At 36.6% G+C, this 19,623-nt stretch overlaps 1 protein-coding gene across 15 annotated transcripts in view; it reads right to left on the bottom strand.

Annotated features, from left to right (window-relative positions):
* Nucleotides 1–19,623, bottom strand: part of HERC1 (HECT and RLD domain containing E3 ubiquitin protein ligase family member 1) — a 188,049-nt gene that overhangs the window by 95,943 nt on the left and 72,483 nt on the right. For 12 of the 15 annotated variants that reach the window (XM_032417640.1, XM_032417641.1, XM_032417651.1 and 9 more), the window contains 9 exons: nt 15,607–15,759; nt 15,349–15,484; nt 13,733–13,924; nt 10,988–11,209; nt 8,892–9,065; nt 5,828–5,942; nt 5,619–5,739; nt 3,196–3,367; nt 336–675 (listed from right to left, as the gene is read on the bottom strand). In XM_032417640.1, coding sequence (XP_032273531.1) covers nt 336–675; nt 3,196–3,367; nt 5,619–5,739; nt 5,828–5,942; nt 8,892–9,065; nt 10,988–11,209; nt 13,733–13,924; nt 15,349–15,484; nt 15,607–15,759 — 1,625 coding nt within the window. The remainder of the gene's footprint in view (nt 1–335; nt 676–3,195; nt 3,368–5,618; nt 5,740–5,827; nt 5,943–8,891; nt 9,066–10,987; nt 11,210–13,732; nt 13,925–15,348; nt 15,485–15,606; nt 15,760–19,623) is intronic. The other 3 variants (XM_032417652.1, XM_032417642.1, XM_032417647.1) reach the window with 3 other exon arrangements.

Below are 19,623 nucleotides of genomic sequence, written 5' to 3' on the forward strand. Positions count from 1 at the left end.
GCACAAAGCCCTTTATAATTACACCAAAATAATTTGCATGCCACTACAGTACAGAGATGCTGCAAATAACTTCATATGTTTGTCAACTGCTGTTGTTTATATGTATGAAAAATTGTGCCTCGTTTAATCAGAAATGTATGTTCCAGGCTGAATCAGCATCACTCTTTACATTAATTTAATACATTAATACGTTATTTCACCCTACTCAATTTGTATTTCCTCCTCTGTGTCTGTATTAATTTCAGAAGACCACCACATCTTCGAGAATAAAGTATTTCAATGCATAAAGTAACAAAGGGGGTAGAGTAATATTTTAAGTTTCTAGTCAGTCCCACCTGGTCATAAGTCCACCCCCTTCAGAGGCACTTGTTGAAGGCTGCTGCAACTGTCCTTCTTCCTTTCGCTTCTGAAGCTCATCAATCACAGGACTTACTCCTAATATTAACAGGGCACACCGATGGATCACAGAGTTGCAGGCAGCAGTGTATACATCCTGACCCTCAGGAAGGTCTGTGCTGACCCTTCGCTCTTGCTGAGACTGAGGAGGTGGATCATCAGCTCGAGCCCCAGACCCTGCCCCACTGTTCATTCTATCTCGATCTCGGCTACGAGCTACTTCACGGGCTGAGAGGAAACACTGAAAGATTTCTGTAACATGCAACACAAAAACAAGGTCTTAACACATGGGGAGAGAAGAGCAAAGAAAATAACAATAAAAATAGTCATAAAGTTTGGATCAAAACTTACTGAAAGAGGGAAAAATTACTTTTTAGACATTAAATACAGATAGTTACTAAGTTAAAATTATATTAAATACATGTAAAATATTAAACTTCACCAAAACTTACAAAAGGAAATACCTATGACTTTACAGAATTTAGATTTGATTTATTCTATTTCTACTCTTATTAATGAGTTAGATCAGTGCTTTCCAAAGTGTGGCCCCAGACCAGAAGCATCAACGTTATCTGGGTACTTGTTAGAAATGCAAATTACTGGGCTCATCCCAGACTTTCTGAATCAGAAACTATAGGCATGGGGCCAGCAATCTGTGTTTTAACAGATCTTCTAGCTGATTTTGAGGTCCACTAAAGTCTCAAAACTACGGGGTTAGATAAAAATAACTGCATTAGTTCTGAGATGTTCGTAACCTTGGTACGGCAAATGTCAGGTTACAAAAGAAACAAAAATTTAAGTTGCATTAGTTATGAAAAGCCCCCTTTCCCCTTCTAAAGTCTATATAATTCCTGACATCTACACTTTGCTGTATCTCAAACACATTAAAAAAAGTACAACCACTAAAGTTCTTTGCTGAAACTGAATATGGTTATCATACACAGCCAAGACTGCCTCCAGAGTCAAGTGGCATCACCAAGAATGTCTGTCTGATACCAGCCCTTCCCAATTCACAAGTGTAAAATCACTGAGTTTAATAAGGTTCTGATGCAGTGGTAGATACTTCACAATAGGAAATGAATTTTTTGCTCAAATTTTGAGTGAAAACAGTATTCTTATTAGGAATCCAAGCAGAAAAGTTGGTAAAATACTAGATTCATCTCTTAATACCGAAGTACACACTTTAAAAATGGATTTTATATGTATATTTTATAGAATTATTATAGCAATGTTTTCATATGCTGTTTAAAGTCTCTCATTTTCTGCAAAAATCACAGCAACAAACTCAAGAGTACAAAGCTGGAAATCACTTAAAGTAATTAAGAGAATGGTCACTGGAATTTTGGGCATATCTCACTCTAATTCCAGCTGCTACTAATGGTGGCCCTAGGCACATAATTTTGCCTCCTTACACCTCAGTTTGCCCACCTTTAAGAAAGGGTAAGGACTAGTGTGCATCTCATTAGACTGTTGTGAGGATTATCAGCTAATCTATGAGAAGCATTTCACCCAGTGCCCAGCAGGTAATACAGGTGCTCAGAAACCATAGCTGGTTTAAAAATTACTACTCCCTGGACGACTATTATGCTTTCTTTTACTATAACTGAGGGTTATATTTTGTTACTGTGTTTTCCCCTTTGGACTTTGCTTTCCAGAATTTCTTTTCTTTTTTTTTTTTTTTTAAGATTTTATTTATTTATTTGAGAGAGAGAGAATGAGAGACAGAGAGCATGAGAGGGGGGAGGGTCAGAAGGAGAAGCAGACTCCCTGCCGAGCAGGGAGCCTGATGCGGGACTCGATCCTGGGACTCCAGGATCATGACCTGAGCCGAAGGCAGTCGCTTAACCAACTGAGCCACCCAGGCACCCGCTTTCCAGAATTTCTAAACTAAGTTTTAAGTTTAACTGCAAAAGTTCCTTCAGCCTAGGTTTTTAAAATATAATTATTCTCCCTCCCCATCTCCAATCCCCTTTTTCCTCTGGTTTTTTTTTTAATGGTTTTTGGTTTGGGGCCACCTCCAAATCATTTTTAGAAGTATGCAGAACACAAATAAATTGATAATAAAATAAGTATCAAATTGACATATACAGACAATCCTAATACCAAATGCACAGCTAGCCATAATATTTTAGTCTACAAAGTGAATAAACATTTTAACTTGAAATAGCCAAATCACTCAAAAGATACTAACAAGTGTTTAAAAGCACTGATATTTCCTTTTAAACATCTAAATGATTACCTTTAAAAATTATCTGTTGCCTTGGAATATACAAGTATTAAAAGTGTTATTCACCCAGCCAATAGTATTCTCATGTATATTCTTGCTCTCTACTGACCATGGCTGTAGTCAGTGGGTGAAATTTATAATTTTAAAAGTGTAACATATAAAAAATAACTAGGCTCTCCTAGTAAGTGCAGAAAGGGCCTCTCTTCCTCACCACACAGAGGTTGGCCAGGCCTATGGACAAACTGGTACCCTCGAAAACAAACTCTGAATGACAATATCCAATCACTCATGGGCATCATGTCATGCATAAGACTCAGTGGAACAGTTACTATTTCTAAAAGCCTGCTTTCAGAGCTTTTCAGCCCCAAACATGCAATCCAATAGCTTCAAAATGGAACTAGCACAGTTTTAAGAGCTGAAACATTAGCTAATGTAAATTGAGATCACCAGTAGAATATTAGATCCTTTTAGAAAACCCATAGAGAAATTTTTGCTTTTCTCTTCTCCAGTCAGTTCCCCTGACATGAAGAATGCCACAATGTGTATCTGTGAAGTAAGAAGGGTGTACTCACTGCCGGCTGTCATCACTTCATGTTCCCGTTCTTCTTCTTCATCCTCTGGCTCGGGATGCCCCTCCTCCCGGTCTCGCTCAGCCTGTTCTTCCATTTCAGCTTCTTCATCAATGGTCCGGGTAAATGAATGCTCCTGAGGATCAACATCTGCAGAGTCTTGGTTTTCCGAGACCTTAAAGAAACAATAAAAGCTACACTGAATATTTTTTTCAAAAACTCAGAAAATTTTATTAAAACCTTAACTTCTTTATCATGGAAAATACTGCTAATATCAATAACATATGAATTTTACTACAAAAACCCAAAAGATACACTGGATAAGTCTGAAAAGGTTAGAAAGAATGTATGTACACAAAATATGTACAGAGACACCTATAGGCCCTCCTATCCTCAATATTTGATTAGAATGTCATGTTATAAGTTGATTCAAATTTATATTGCTATTCAGCTATAAACTCCTACAGAGCTACAACTTAAAATGAGTTGACTGTAAAACCAAGCATAAAAGGTAATTTAAGAACATGAATTTTTATACCATCCAGTCTCCCTCAGGCTGTATATGTTATTATTACTCTGTATAAATGTTTAACAATTCTAATTTAAAACAGTATTTAACTTTTTTTTTTTTTTTTGTGAGAATATTTAAGCTCTCTCTCTTAGCAAATTTCAGTTATACAAACAGTATTGTTTTTTTTTTTAATTTAAAAATGTTTTCTTTACTTTGTTTTCCCCTGAAAAATAAAAAATTAGAAATTAGTATTATTTCCCACAGTGGTTAAGCTACCTAGCAGTCATCTAGAGGACAGAGTCCTTGCAACAGATATTAAGAGCCTCACGAATACCATAATAGTATATATCGTCTCCCCCACAAATTTTAGTATAAAGTACAAGTGAAAAATTTTATTTAATGCATAATAAAAGTTATTTTGTGATTGGGACGCCTGGGTGGCTCAGCTGGTTAAGCGTCTGCCTTCAGCTCAGGTCATGATCTCAGGGTCCTGGGATCGAGTCCCGCATCGGACTCCTTGCTCAGCAGGGAGCCTGCTTCTCCCTCTGCCTGCCGGTCTCTCTGCTGTGCTCTCTCTCTCTGACAAATAAAAAAATAAAATTAAAAAAAAAAAAAAAAGTTATTTTGTGATTGACAGCCAGTAAATAACTTAAGAATTTCATACAGATGGGGATACTGAGCAGTCAGTCAGACTCATACAACGTGTAAGTCACCTATCCCCATAATACGAAGTTTCAAATCTGGGCCACAACAAAATGGCAAATTAATACATTTCATGGACTTTCAAGGTCACTAACAAATAGATCCTCAAATATTAAATCAGTGCATGCCAAAAGAACACTATAATACTAATGCAGAGATAGACTTTGGTTTTTAAAATCTAAGATCTCAATAACAGAGTACAAAGCATCTAATGTATAAAGTTTTAAAGTAAGCATTTCTGAAGGTGATGTATAATCCAGGCTTATAATTACAGGATCATGTTATCAGGATTACCAAGCACTTTAGAAATCACCTACTTCTGTTGCAAGAAAAACTTCTGGAGCATTCCTTTTTTTCTTTGTTTTTCTAGAGAGAGAGAGAGCATGCGCGAGAGCACATGCAGGGTGAGGGGCAGAGGGGGGTGGGGGGGAGAGAGAGAGAGAATGCCAAGCAGGCTCCATGCCCTGTGTGAAGCCCTATGCTGGGCTCAATCTCATGACCCTGAGATCAAGACCTGAGCTGATACCAAGAATCGGACTTAACTGACTGAACCACTCAGGCGTCCCACTTTTGGAGCAGTCTTAAGAAAAAGTTTCAATCTTAACCACCAGTGGTGGACAACTCTAATTAGGAGAAGGTTCTCTTCCTTATATTCAGCTAACAGTGATTCTCCATTCAATTGTGACCCTTAGGTGCTACCTATGCCCTCTGGAACAAGAAACTCACTTATTTCCTCTGCTACAGGGAAGCTTCATTTTTAAGGCAGCTATCAAGTGACTCCCTCTTTCATTTCCCTAGGCTAAACATTTTTGACACTTCCACTTCTTATATAATGTGACTTTTAGACCTTTCAGCAATCCAAGGCAGCTTTTGTTAATGTCCCAAGTTAAACAGGATAATTCAAATATGGTCTAATCAGCATAAAATAAAGGAATAATATTTCATATGCTTTGCGCAATGCAATTTGTTATTACTTATACAGCCTATGAATATACAAACTTTCTTAGCAGCCATATCACTTGATAAATGTGGGTTAAATAAACCCCAAATCTTTTACTCATCCAAGTTTTTAACTATATAAAGAAGTATGTACTCAATATTTATTGAACATCTGCAATAATCAAAGCACATTTTTTTTCCTCGCATAAACCAATATGGTAGCTCTCTCTCACAGCTTGCAGAAAAACAGAAATTAACTGATTTCCAACTTTACCCATCTGTCTCGTGATGATGACCTGGTCTGAATAAGTTCAAGGTTCTTGCAAGCAAGTAAACGACTTCGAACTTTGTACACACAACGGTACACTTCTGATAAGCTTTTACCAGGTTGATATCTAAATAAAGAACCAAAATAGAAAAGTTACCTAATTTCTAACATCATGAGAGCAAATGTTTGTCTGAGGATAGTTTTAAGTTACTTGCCGGCTTTCTCCACATGCTTGGCTAAGTAAATTTGTGTGTTTCAGAAGTGCTGCAAGAACAAATCTAGACACAGTGTCCAAGAGTGACTCATTACTTAAAGTTGCACTGTCCCAATCTGAAAACAAAAATGATGCATTGACATTTAAAAGGGCTCAGAAAACAGTTCAGAGTAATTTTTTTTAGTAATCCAACATCTGAATAGTATCATTTTCCTGAACATTATTTAACAAATGCACCTACTAGATACCAGATATTGTTCCTTGTGCTAGGGATACAGCAGTTAACAAAACTAAGTCCCTGATCTCACAGAGTTTATTTTCTAGCTGGGGGAGAGGGGCACTAATAAATACAAAAATTAATACGACAGAAAAGTGCTACAGAGAAAAATAAAGCAGTGTGGGATTACTATTTTATATAGGCTGGTTTGCAAAGGTCTTGGATAAGGTACAAGTGAGCAGAGATGTAGACAAAGTTAGGTAAGGTGCCATACAGAAACAGTGTCCCCTCAGAAAAAACTAGTGTAGAGGCCCTGAGGCAGGTTCAAGGAGGTCAGGTTCAAGGAGGCCACTGTGGCTGGAACAAGGCGTGCATGCACAAGTGGCAGGAGACATTAGAAAGTTGGCTGGAGACCAGATCATACAGGGCCTTGGAGGCACTGCAAGTCCTTTAGATTTTACTCTGAGGGAAATGGGAAGCACCATTAGAAGGCTTTGAACAGAGATACAATATGATCTGACTCGTGTTTTAAAAGGCAGACTCTGACTGCTGAGTGGTGAACTAGACAGGAACAGCAGTATTGCAGTAATTCAGGTGAGAAATGATGATGGCTCAGACCAAAGCAGTAACAGCGGAGATAGTGAGAAATGGTCAGATTCCAAATGCGTTTGAAAGGCAGAGCTGACAGGATTTGTTGACTGATCAGATGTGCGAATACAAGAGAAGTCAAAGTTGACTAGAAATGTACTTAGAATGTGGTTGGCATTTACTGAGACAGGAAGAATACTTTTGGAAAACAAGGAGCTGAAATCAGAAGTATGGTTTTGAGTACTGTCTTTTAAGCATCCTCGTGGAGATATTGAGTAAACTAGTCAAGAGAGGACATATCTGGTATTTGAAGCCATGAATTAGATATTGTGAATACCATTAATAAAATGAAATGCATGGGGTAAGAAATGAAACATTTGGACACACATGAGTACATGCAATAGAAAACTAAAATCACAGCATTAGATGATGAGCACTAGGCAGCTGTTTTCTTTAATTCCATGCTGGCATACTAGTACTGTATTTTAAAAATGTAGTACATTTGGTAGATTCCAAATGGGGGTGGGAGGTTTATTGTCTGTTAAACTCTTGTTAATTTGACAGATTTACCATGCTACTTAAAAATAAAACCAAACAAACAAAAAACACTCATGGAAAATATCAAGCCCCAAGTTAAGTTTATTTGTTCTTAATACCTTCTTAAAACTCCTATCTCAAGAGATAAAATTTTACATCTTGGTTTTCCAGTCATTTCTGTATGCTTAGGGAAAAAAACTAAATTCAGACCTACCTATTTTACAGGCAAAACAAAACAAAACAAAAACCCTGACAATATAAACATGCCTGATTTTAAGAAAATTTATAGGCCACAGAGAATCTTAAAATGATAGACTATATTACATAAAAATTTTTCCACATTAGGTTCATGAGAAATCATCTGTTCCAAGGGAATGCTTGCTATTCTGACAGCTGCTATGACCTAACATCAAACATGACCCATTTCAAGGAAGCTAATACTCAATTTAAAATGTAAACGAAAGTAAGGCCCTCTGCTGTGTTTCCACATTAGTAGATTATACTCCTATACAATTTTTAAAGTAATGGGTTCTTTCCTTCATTAAAGTTATGGTCATATCATATCTAGCACTACAGAATGTTTCCACTATTCTAGGTATAGTCTAAGCTGCAATATATAAGCAATTCAGGAAATGGAGCCATAAAATGAGTTTTTAATTCATTTTATGTTTATATCTAGCTTTTTAAGGTTCTAACTGCAATTAACAAGATGATATAAAAGAAAACCTAACTGCACATTCCAAGCAAATGAATGCAAGTATGAGAGAATATCAGAGAATACAACTTAGAAAGTACATTTTTTTCCTCCTCCATTACCATACTTTTCTACTTCTGCTTGAAGTCAACACAATATAGAACGCATGAACGATATATGAATGGTAAACTGGATGAAATTAAACTTTCAAAGGTATCACATCTCAATGTTATTTTAAAGATCCGAACAATATGCACCTCATTTCATTTTTATTACACGAAATAAAAGACAATAAAAGGTAAAAATGTATCTACTTTTACCATTTTTATCACAGGAGGAAGACAATTCAAAGAAAGAGGTGGAAACTAAAAATATGACAAGAAAAAATACCATGGAGAAAGACAACTTACATATACGGGATTCTGAACAATCAAGGTCACTGTTAAAAACATGGGAACTAAAAAGAAATCAGGTGATCTTTTGAAAACTTGTAAAGTTTATTTTATTAATCAATTAATATTGGAAACTGAAATACCACTACATACTTGCATAGCACTTTACTACTGTACTTCATAGTTTATCTTATTTCAAATTGATAGCTTCACCAGCACTCTGTAGGAAGCAAGTGTTTTACAGAGAAGGAAAATGACCAGGCCTAGAGCTTAGACTTCTACATATACATCCCTCTAGTTCTTACCCCAGGACTTGCAAAGGGAAGAGATTCATTAAACAGACTCTTAAACCAGACTCATTTGTACTGCAGGGACTCTTTCAGTAAAATGTTTGCCTCTGGATTTGTCTTTTATATAAATCTTGCACGGTAGGTTTGCTTAAAGTGGGATATATACTTAAGAGTATTTTACACAAAGAGGAAAAAGAAATTTGTTTAATGTTATTTGTAAAATACTTTTTTCTATAAAAAAAGTAATAGAGTGATCCCTGTTACTTTTGATTTACATATATTACATATATATTAGTCAATATTATAAGCTATCTCCATATTTACCAACTTTGTCCTCTTCATCTTACCTTTACTAACAGCATAATCCTGCATGCTGATCCAAAGGCTTCTCGCAGGCTCTTTTGAACAACCCAATGCCAAGTCTACATACACAGCAATTTCAGGCCGTAGTTTGTAATCAAAAGGCTTCTGTTCTTCGTTGCCTGAAAGAGCTACTTCTAACAGGCAACTCATACATTTATCTAAAAATAATTATTCAAGAGCCGATTTTAAGCCTGAACAATTTTGGTGCTACAAATAAAATCTTATCACTTTTATTTAATCCATATTTAATAATACATTTCAAACCATTTTAAGTAGATGTACAAAGGTAAAGTCCTTTAACACTTCTCAATGAGAAGTAATATCACCACCCCTTAAATCTCCTCCAGAAGGATGTGTGACCAAATGTAACCCCCAGGGAGGAGTTCTGGCATGCTGGTAGGCAGGCGCCAGGGAAGCTACATGTCCTATGTGTGTAGCACAGGTCTGGAGAACTCTTTTGTTCAAAATGGAATGATGTCCTCACTGAGAAACATGGGACCACTGGGAAAGAGACTAGACAAAAACTTTTTCTTTTTTCTAGACTTAAGGGAAAATAATCAGTTAAGTATGACTCAAGAGAGAGCAAAGATACCATGAACAGTTTCTCTACTGATATTTACATTTGTTCAAGTGATTCCTAACTTTTTAATGGGACATTTTGGCATTCAGAATTCATTTTCCATTACAAAAAAAATAGCTAAATGATAGGTTTGGGGGTTAATACCAAAAGTCAATTTAACCCATAATATAACTGAATTATCCTGTATTTACAATTTTACAAAGGACAATACCCTTTTCCTAATACATGCAAGTATTTAAACCTAAAATGTAATATTTTAATAGCTTCATGATTTTATAATTTTAAAAACTGAAAGATAACATTAAAACTGAAATTTATTCATACTAAAGGCCAATTAATTCACTAAAGTAAATATAATAGAAATATGAGGAAGGTAGAGATAAAGATACTTTTGTCCTCAAGAGGACATTTCAACTATCACAGAACTAAACACTGACAGCACTGGAACCATGTTTATAATGTGAAACATTCCCTGAAAAACCATTTTACTTTTCTTGATACAACTGTATCTTAAGTACCAGTCTAGCATTCAACAACCACGGCCAGAATCACTGTCTCGTTCATAAATGAAATGATGAATATATACTCTCTATTTGGAAAAGGAGGAAAATCTTCAGTAGTTCTTCTCACTCCCACTCCCCAACCCTCCAAACCCAAAGCAGAATATGCGATTTTTGTCTTGGTTTCAATTTTTCTTCTCCCTCTCAATTGAGATTCTCTTAGAATAAGATTTCTCTTGGACTTTCTTCTTAGGCACTCTCTCTCGGAGTCTCTTTCTCCCATCAGAGGAACAATGAATTTTAAGTCAATAAGACCACACAGGCTATCTAATCAGCTCCTTATTTTATGGATCAAAATTATAGGCCCAGAGAGATTAAAGGGCCAGTCCTAAAACAACCAGATCACCTGTTCAGGAACTGGAGAAATCTTCATGTTCAGACAGTCTGAGAGATAGCCTACCAGCAAAGAAGACAAATGGGAGATGAGGCAGGAAAGAGAAACCCCAAAGGCACCATAAATGGGGAGGAAAAAATGTGGAAACGTACAAGGTAACACCAGCATGAAAGTAGGATAGGCTGGGAGGAGAAGAGATTGCCACTCACATCTGGGAGGTGTTTGAAAACTGAACACTGACAAGTCCTGGTAACGTTACAGAGCTTTACATTCTATGAAGCACTTTCGTAACTTCCAAGCCCCAGAAAACAAGGAATCAAGCGTATTCCCACTCTTATAAGTTAAATGACTTGCCAAAAATGAGTGATAAATAATGACAGGGTGGGACCAGACCTACACTGCCCTAGTTTGGAGGCTCTTCTCACTACACAGTGCTGCAGGATTTAACTTCTAAGGGCTCCAAGTCACAATCTCAGATCCCCCACCCAGCTAATGTTTCACTTGTTTGCTATCAGTTCTCTATTCAGCAAACCCAGAATAAGAGAAATCTCCAAAGAAGATACAAACACAAGCATGTATTTTAAACACTGTAGAGAAGCACATTACCTAACTGAGGGGTGTCCATTTCTACACCATCACTAAAAAGTGGTGTTTTCATCCAATATGCAGTGTCCTGTTCCTCTGGAGACACAGGGGAGCCCAGAAGCATACCACCAAGACACCGCCCAATAAGGAGAGCAATTGTCCTTTCCAGATCCACAAGCCACACCCAGGACTGGGCTGGCTGAGGTAACGGCACGCCAGCGGGATCAATCAGTTCTGGCCCTCCTAAAGACAAAATCATTAGTACTTGTGTCTTATCTGGTATTCAGGAGTCTCAATCTTTCTCATTTCTATTGCATTGCAGTAAGACAATGAAGCAAACTAATTTTACATTGAAAACATAAATTATAACACTATCCGTATATATTCTCTTTACTAGGCTAACTTAAAATATATTCAAATGAGTTTGCCATCAAATAAATTTCCCTTGTGGAGTTACAATAATTTTAAGACAAACATTAAAACAGTATCTATGACAGAAATGTCCCAAGGGATTCTATTCCTACTTTTCATTATCCAGATCAAATTTCACCATAACAGTGAGTACTTGAGGCAGCTCATCCCTCCAAAATCAATACAAGAACTGATCTAGTAAAATGACAACTTATTATTGTTTAATGTTTTTAAGGCCCGAATTCAGAACTGTCTTGTACTAAAATCCAGACCCAGGATTTCTTATTATTCATTCTTCACTTAAAAAAGAAAAACTATACTTAGCCATAAAGATAGGAACAGATGTGAATCAAATCATTTAAGAAAAACAAAGAAGATCAACAAAGCCAAAAACTAGTATTTAAAAAGACTGATAAAATGGACAAACTTCTTTTTTTGTTTTGCTTTTTTTAAGATTTTATTTATTTATTTGACAGAGATAGAGAGAGAGCACAAGTAGGCAGAGTGGCAGGTAGAGGGAAAGGGAGAAGCAGGCTCTCTGCTGAGCAGGGAGCCAGACGCAGGGCTCAATCCCAGGGCCCCAGGACCATGACCTAAGCCGAAGGCAGCTGCTTAACCGACTGAGCCACCCAGGCACCCCTAAAATATACAAACTTCTAATAAAAGATGGCATAAATTCAAATATCAGGAATAAAAAAGAGGATGTAACCACAGTTACACTAGGGATTTTTAAAAAACTGTTAATGAGTACTATGAACAATTTTATGCCAATAAATTTGAGGAGCACCTGGGTGGCTCAGTCGGTTAAGCATCTGCCTTCGGCTCAAGTCATGATCCCAGGGTCCTGGGATCAAGCCCCGCATCAGGCTCCCCACTCAGTGGGAAGTCTGCCTCTCCCTCTTCATTGGCCTATCCCCCAGCTCATGCTCTCTCTCATGCTCTAGCTCTCTCTCAAAAAAATAAATAAAATCTTTAAAAAATAAAAAAAATAAATTTGAAAAACAAAATGACATTTTCTGGAAAAATATCAACTTCCAAAATGGATCTGAGAAGAAACAAAAAGCTAGAAAAGAAAAATAACCACTAAGGTAAGAAAATTAATAGCCAGAGTCTATCTAAATGCCAGGTGGTTTTATAGATGAAGTCTTCTAAACCTTCAAAAAAAGATATCCTCTATCTTACACAAATCATTTCAGAGCAAAGGGAAAAAAGGGAAGACTCCAAACTGATGCTATGAGATTAGGATAACTGTGGTAGTAAAAATGACAATAGATGCAAAAATCCAACCTAACACAGAAAGAGTAAATCTTAACAAGTTCTGACATGCTTTAGAAAAAGAAGAGTAAACCTGGAATGGCTCCATATAAAACCTAATTAACATCCTGCTACAGCTGTAACCTTGACACCTGACTTCATCTAAATCCAGCTGTCAAAGAACCATATAATGTTAAAGACAGGCCCTCATTGTCATCTTGTCCAATTCCAATCCTTCCAGAAGAAACCAAGGCTTAAGAAATTATAAGCAACCTATCCTAGATAATACAGCCATGTCACTAGCTTTATGCCTTAGTCCAGGATTCTTTCTAATAAAACATGTGGCCTCACTTGAAAGGTTTTTAAGACTTAGTAATCAAACTCCTTTGACAGCCTTATGATAGACTTCAATGGAAAAACACAATGCTTTCTAGACATAGTACTCAAAACTATATCCAACTGAATATCAAAATCATCAACATTTTATAAATTAAGACTGAATTCAAGTGTCATACCTAAAATCAGAATGCTATTTCCTATAAAGTTCCTTAAAAAACAAACAAACAAACAAAAAAACCCCATACACATAGACTCCCAATTTCCATCTTCCACATTCAGTTATCTATACATCCAACCAAAATACTAAATATTTTACTGTCAAATAGAGATTTAAAACTAAAGATCTTTTCATTTAAGAAATAGAACTTTTTAATCAAATCAATCCATTGATTGTAAAATGTGTCACTATGCTGCTGACTGAACTTTGAAAGAATGCTTTCCTATTATCCAGTACAAGATGTATCCTAATTTCAACGATGTCAAAATTTGAAGAAAAAAATAAAAGTGTCTCAGAATCAATGAAATATACTATTCAAACCTAATAACCATATAGACCCTATTTATGACACTGTTACTTACATATGAGCAACTTTTTGAGTTTTCTCATCTCAGTCGCCCTTTAGGCTACAAATTCTTAGACCATAACAACCTTACCTTTTGATTATGTGAAACACCCAAGTATCAGATATGACCCACCTGATGCACACAAGAGGAACAACTTTTCCCAAAAGCCTTATTTGTTGTTTTACTATCTTTACTCACCATGAAGAGGCCACTGTAACTCTTGGTCTTCTAAAAGAGCGGCAGCAGGCAGGAGTCTATTAAGGCAATCAAGAGGTGGCAACAAGTCGAGGAGGTAACTCAACAGAGGCCGTGCCACTGACACGGGGAGTAACAGTAGAGAGTTAACAATCTGGCAAAGCATACTCCCTGCAGCTGAGACGTATATCACATCTATGAAGGGTAAGAAATTCAACATGGATCAATTGTTTCAAACTTAAAAAAGAAAAAAACCTAAAAAATACTATTTTAGCCTAGAACTAGAGTATACTAATTCGATAACTCTTTGTTGAACATGTACCTGGTAGCTGATGTGGTATTAGTATTTACTTACTTTCACAAAGTACCACCAACAGACACTTTGTGGGAAAGCACATAGATCCCTGTGCCAACAAATTCAAAGGATTACAGCTGCTTCCCTTTAAAATGCATTATGAATTTCTCATTCACAAATTTATCCTCATTTTTAGATTTACTCAAGAAATATTTATTGGGTACAACATACCAGGCACTGTTCTAGGTGAAAGGGAGACAGCCACGAGCAAAGAGCTAAAAACTCCTACCCTCATGATCTTTACATACTATATTTTTTAAACCAAATTTACTTTTTTTTAAAAAAATTAAGATCACTTCAAAGCATCTGTCTTTTATCTATACTGGCTTTAAATTAATTTTATTTCCATATTTCATTGTATTGGGGGTGGAAGGACCATCAGAGATGAGCTCCATTTGAAGAGATTAAATTTTAAATACCTGTGGAACAACAAAATGGAGGTGTCTAGTAAGCAATGGTTTTAGTTTCTCAGTTTTTCTTTCTTTCTTTATTCAGTTGGGGAACTTCAGAGATAAGGTGGTTTCGGAGAGACATACTGAATTTTAGTTGCCTTTGAGACAACCAAGAAAAGACACCCAAGATGTAACTAGAAAAGGCTTTGGTGTGATAAAGGAGTTCTCAGCCAGATGCAGATATGGAAATCAATAGACACGTGGTGGTCAAAGGAAATGGGACCAGATCAGATCATTCAGGGAGAAAAAAGGGCTGAAGGCAAAATTCTGAGGATCTTACACATTAAAGGGCATGTCCAAGGAAAAACAGCTTATAAGAAACAACTGAAAAAAAGTGATCAGAGTGATATAAGGCAAAACAGGATTGTGACTACACAGAAACCCAGAGAGAAGAAAGCATTTCAAGAAGGAAAGCGGAACACTGGCAAATGCTAAAGAAAGGTAAAGAAACAGCAGATAAAAATTCACTTTATGCCATTTAAAATTAATCTTTTTTTTCTTAAGAAAGAACTTCTATTTTATTTTTTTTTACTATGCTCAGTTAGCTGGAAAATTAATCTTTTTGAGTATCACTGAAACATCTTTAAATTAGAGCTCTTTCATGTCAATTAGCATCTCTGAAGATTAGTCATTATCAATCAATCACAGTTACCATCACTCCCAAACCAAAATCAAAGGGATCTTCAATAGGAAGGAGAGTCAAGATCATTCCTATTCCACTCAGAGGTTTCAGGTCTCTTAAGGCTTTGCGAAGGCTAAGAATTCTTGCTTTACAACCACTGATTAAATGCCAAATCCAGTACCAAACACACCTCTTAATTTTTCTCCAACGCTGCCATTCCAAGGACTTTCTTTGAGCAAATTTGCAGAGCGTGAATAAATATCTGTGGCATGAGGCAACAAGAGCTGAAGATGTTTATGAAGCAGCGCCACGCTGCTTGAGTTCTGCTGGGGGAAAGTTCTTAAATTACTACTGTGAAAGATTCAAGGTACAGAAATATCATGCTTACCCAAATATCTGAGTTTCAAGGTCCCTGGGAGATCATCATAAAAGGCAAAGAATCACATACCTCACTAATGTTATTGATATGGCAAAATGCCAGCAGCTGTTTCTGCAGTGAACACAGGAGTTCATGAAGATGAGCAGGTTGACTGTTTTCCGAAGATGATGTTCCAAGTAGAAATTTATCACTATTCTTTTCTAGCTCTCCAAAGGCTTGATCCTAAGATGATATAAAAATTAAGATTATAGGGCACCTGGGTGGCTCAGATGGTTAAGCGTCTGCCTTCGGCTCAGGTCATGATCCTAGGGTCCTGGGATCGAGTCCCGCATCGGGCTCCCTGCTAGGCGGGGAGCCTGCTTCTCTCTCTGTCTCTGCCTCTCTGTCTCTCTGACTCTCATGAAAAAATAAATAAAACATTTAAAAAAAAAAAATTAAGATTATATTTGAAGTGCTTGAAAACGAAAGTCAAGTCCTACCATAAATGATTCTGACTTAAGAAGCCACTGTCTCCTTTTTCCCATTATCAATCTTTAAATCTTTGCACTGTTATTAGCTACTAGCAAAACTTGTAAAGCAATTTCAATGTGTTTTACCATTTAAAAAAAAAGTAATACATGTTTCACTACAGAAACTTTGAATATAGAGAAAACAGTACAATACCCACAGACAACATACTTCAACATTTTAATGCAACTGCTTTCCGTATCTCTTGTGTCAAGGTTTTGTTTTCACATGGTTGTGAAAGGACACAATTGAACATTTGAACCCAATTCTCAGAAATTAAATTAGTTTCATATTTTAAAAGAAATAAGTGATGTCAACTATACTTAAATTAAAAAACAGGTAGAAGAAAAAGAAATGGACTAAAGAGAATGACAACTAAATACAGTGTGTGATCCTGCATTTGAGGGAGGGGTTGCTATAAAGCACATTAAGACAATTACAGAAATCTGAATATGGATTGTATATTAAATTGTATCAATGTTAAATTTTCTGAATAATTGTTCTGTTGTTATGTAAGAGAATGCCCTTCTTAAGAAATACATGCTTAAGCATTTAGGAATAGTCAGCATGGCATCTATAACTACTCTCAAATGATTTAGAATAATAGACAGAGATGGTAAAGCTAATTTGGCTGAAGGGTAGAAGGGAGTTCTCTGCTTCTTGAAACTCTTGTGTAAGTTTTAAATTATTTCAAGTTAAAAATATTTTTTAAAGAGCTGTTCTTGTAACTTTTCCAAAGAAGACATCCAAATGGCCAACAGACACAGGAAAAAGTGCTCAACATCGCTCGGCATCAGAGAAATCCAAATTGGAACATCAATGAGATACCACCTCACACCAGTCAGAATGGCTAAAATTAACAAGTCAGGGAACGACAGATGTTGGTGAGGATGCAGAGAAAGGGGAACCCTCCTACACTGTTGGTGGGAATGCAAGCTGGTGCAGCCACTCTGGAAAACAGTATGGAGGTTCCTCAAAAAGTTGAAAATAGAGCTACCATATGACCCAGCAAATTGCACTACTGGGCATTTACCCCAAAGATACAAATGTAGTGATCCAAAGGGGTATGTGCACCCCAATGTTTATAGCAACAATGTTCACAATAGCCAAACTATGGAAAGAACCAAGATGTCCATCAACAGATGAATGGATAAAAATGTGGTATATATATACAATGGAATATTATGCAGCCATCAAAAAAAAAAAAAAACCAAAAAACACGAAATCTTGCCATTTGTGACGACGTGGATGCAACTAGAGGGTATTATGCTAAGCGAAATAAGTCAATCAGAGAAAGACACGTATCATATGATCTCACTGATATGAGGAATTCTTAATCTCAGGAAACAAACTGAGGGTTGCTAGAGTGGTGGGGGGTGGGAGGGATGGGGTGGCTGGGTGATGGACATTGGGGAGGGTATGTGCTATGGTGAGTGCTGTGAATTGTGTAAGACTGATGAATCACAGATCTGTACCTCTGAAACAAATAATACGTTATATGTTAAAAAAAAAAGAAGACAGCAGGAAGGGAAAAATGAAGGGAGGGAAATCGGAGGGGGAGGCGAACCATGAGAGACTATGGACTCTGAGAAACAAACTGAGGGTTCTAGAGGGGAGGGGGGTGAGGGGATGGGTTAGCCTGGTGATGGGTATTAAAGAGGGCACGTACTGCATGGTTCCAAACAATGAATCATGGAACACTACATCAAAAACTAATGATGTAATGTATAGTGATTAACATAATAAAATAAAATTAAAACAAATAAACAAAAACTGTCCTTGTAAAAAATTTAGAAAATAACAAAACTGTATTTAAAAACAAGTTAAAATCACCATTTAGTGAACACCCAAAGAAAATCACTATTAACATTTTTTAGTGTATTTCTTTCTGATTTTTGTAACTTTCGCATTTTTTTCGTAATATTGCATACTGTTTTTAATCTTCTCTTTTCCAAAAGATTCGTAAATAATATCTGTCTTCGCAAACCATGGGTATATAAATTTTAAGGGTCATAATATTCCCTTGAGTGTATATACCATAATTTACCTAGCCATTTTAGATATTTAAGTTGTTTAAAATTTGTATTTCTTATAAAGATGTGATGAACACCTTTATGCATAAAGTATGGTCTATGTTTACAATATGCAAGACAGAGTCTCAGCACATTTTAAGGCCCTTGCCATATAAGCACCATTATAAGCTGCCAAATAAGCACTGCTCTAGATTGAATGTTTGTGTCACCTCAAAATTCGTATGTTGAAAACTAATCCCCAATGTGATGGCATTTGGAGATGGGGCCTTTGGGAAGGGACTAGTGCCCTCATGAGAGACTCCAGAGAGCTCCCCGTGTGAGGACACACAGCAAGAAGATGGCTATCTATGAACCAAGAAGCTGGCACCATCAAATCTGCCAGCACCTTGATCTTGAATTTCCCACCTAACAGTGAGGAATAAGTCTGTGTTGTTTAAAAGCCACCCAGTCTATGGTATTCTGTTTATAGCAGCCCAAACAGACTAAGACAAGCACCATCATTTCAAAATCTTAGAACATGACAGGGGCTCCTGGGTGGCTCAGTCACAGTTAAGCGTCTGACTCTTGATTTCAGCTCAGGTCATAATCTCTGGGTCATGAGATAGAGTCCCACATCAGCTTCTGCACTGGGCATGAAGCCTGCTTGAGATTCTTGCCCTCCCTCTCCCTCTTTCCCATCTCCCCAACCCTCCCATCACACACACTCTCTCTCTTAAAAAAAAAAAAAAAGAAGTAAAAAGAACATGACAAATTTGGTTTAAATCACTTCAGAAAGAAATAATAATTTATGATTTTCACCCAAAAGCAGTTAGTATTTTATTTCCATTTCCATATAACATACATATCTACCCAGCCCTAATGACATTAAAAAGGCACTACTTTATTTTTTTTACTAATTTTATCTTTAATTGTAGTAAAATACATACAATATCAAATTTATCACCTTAACCATTTTTGAATATGCAGCTCAAAAGTGTCAAATGTGTACACATCATTGTGCACGTGCCACTTTTAATTATATAAATGCAAGATTATACCTTCCTTTGTAAGAAGGACAAATAAAAGCATTAAGAAAGCTCTGACTCAAGGAGGCTAGATTCTTGCCTAAAGTATACGTAGCAGCTATGCAAGGAGGTGCCCTAACGATGTACCACTAATTACCTGGCAGCAGCTTCTAGTGCTGAAGGCAAAACTATCAAATCACAGTACTAGGAGGATGTTTTCTTCCAAAGGACAAGTGCATCAAACTGTATTTGTGGTGTTAAGAATCCCAGGGGCTTCACACTTGACAGTGACAGCCAGTCTACTGTAAGAGTAAGGCACTACTTTCATGCCGCATAAATATTCCTCACAACTTTGGAAAAAAATGTTCTGTCAATAACAAATGACATTATGACATTGTTCCCATTCCATGTGCAGCCAAACATCAGATCAAATTTATATTCTTAAATCTGAAAGAAAATAATTATATAGGCCCAACTGTCATTCGGATTTAGCGACCTATTAATGTGGACCGAATAGAACACTAAGACTTCCACAGAAGAAG

The sequence above is a fragment of the Phoca vitulina genome, unplaced genomic scaffold, assembly GCF_004348235.1.
Source record: "Phoca vitulina isolate PV1807 unplaced genomic scaffold, GSC_HSeal_1.0 scaffold20, whole genome shotgun sequence".
NCBI classification, from domain to species: Eukaryota; Metazoa; Chordata; class Mammalia; order Carnivora; family Phocidae; genus Phoca; species Phoca vitulina.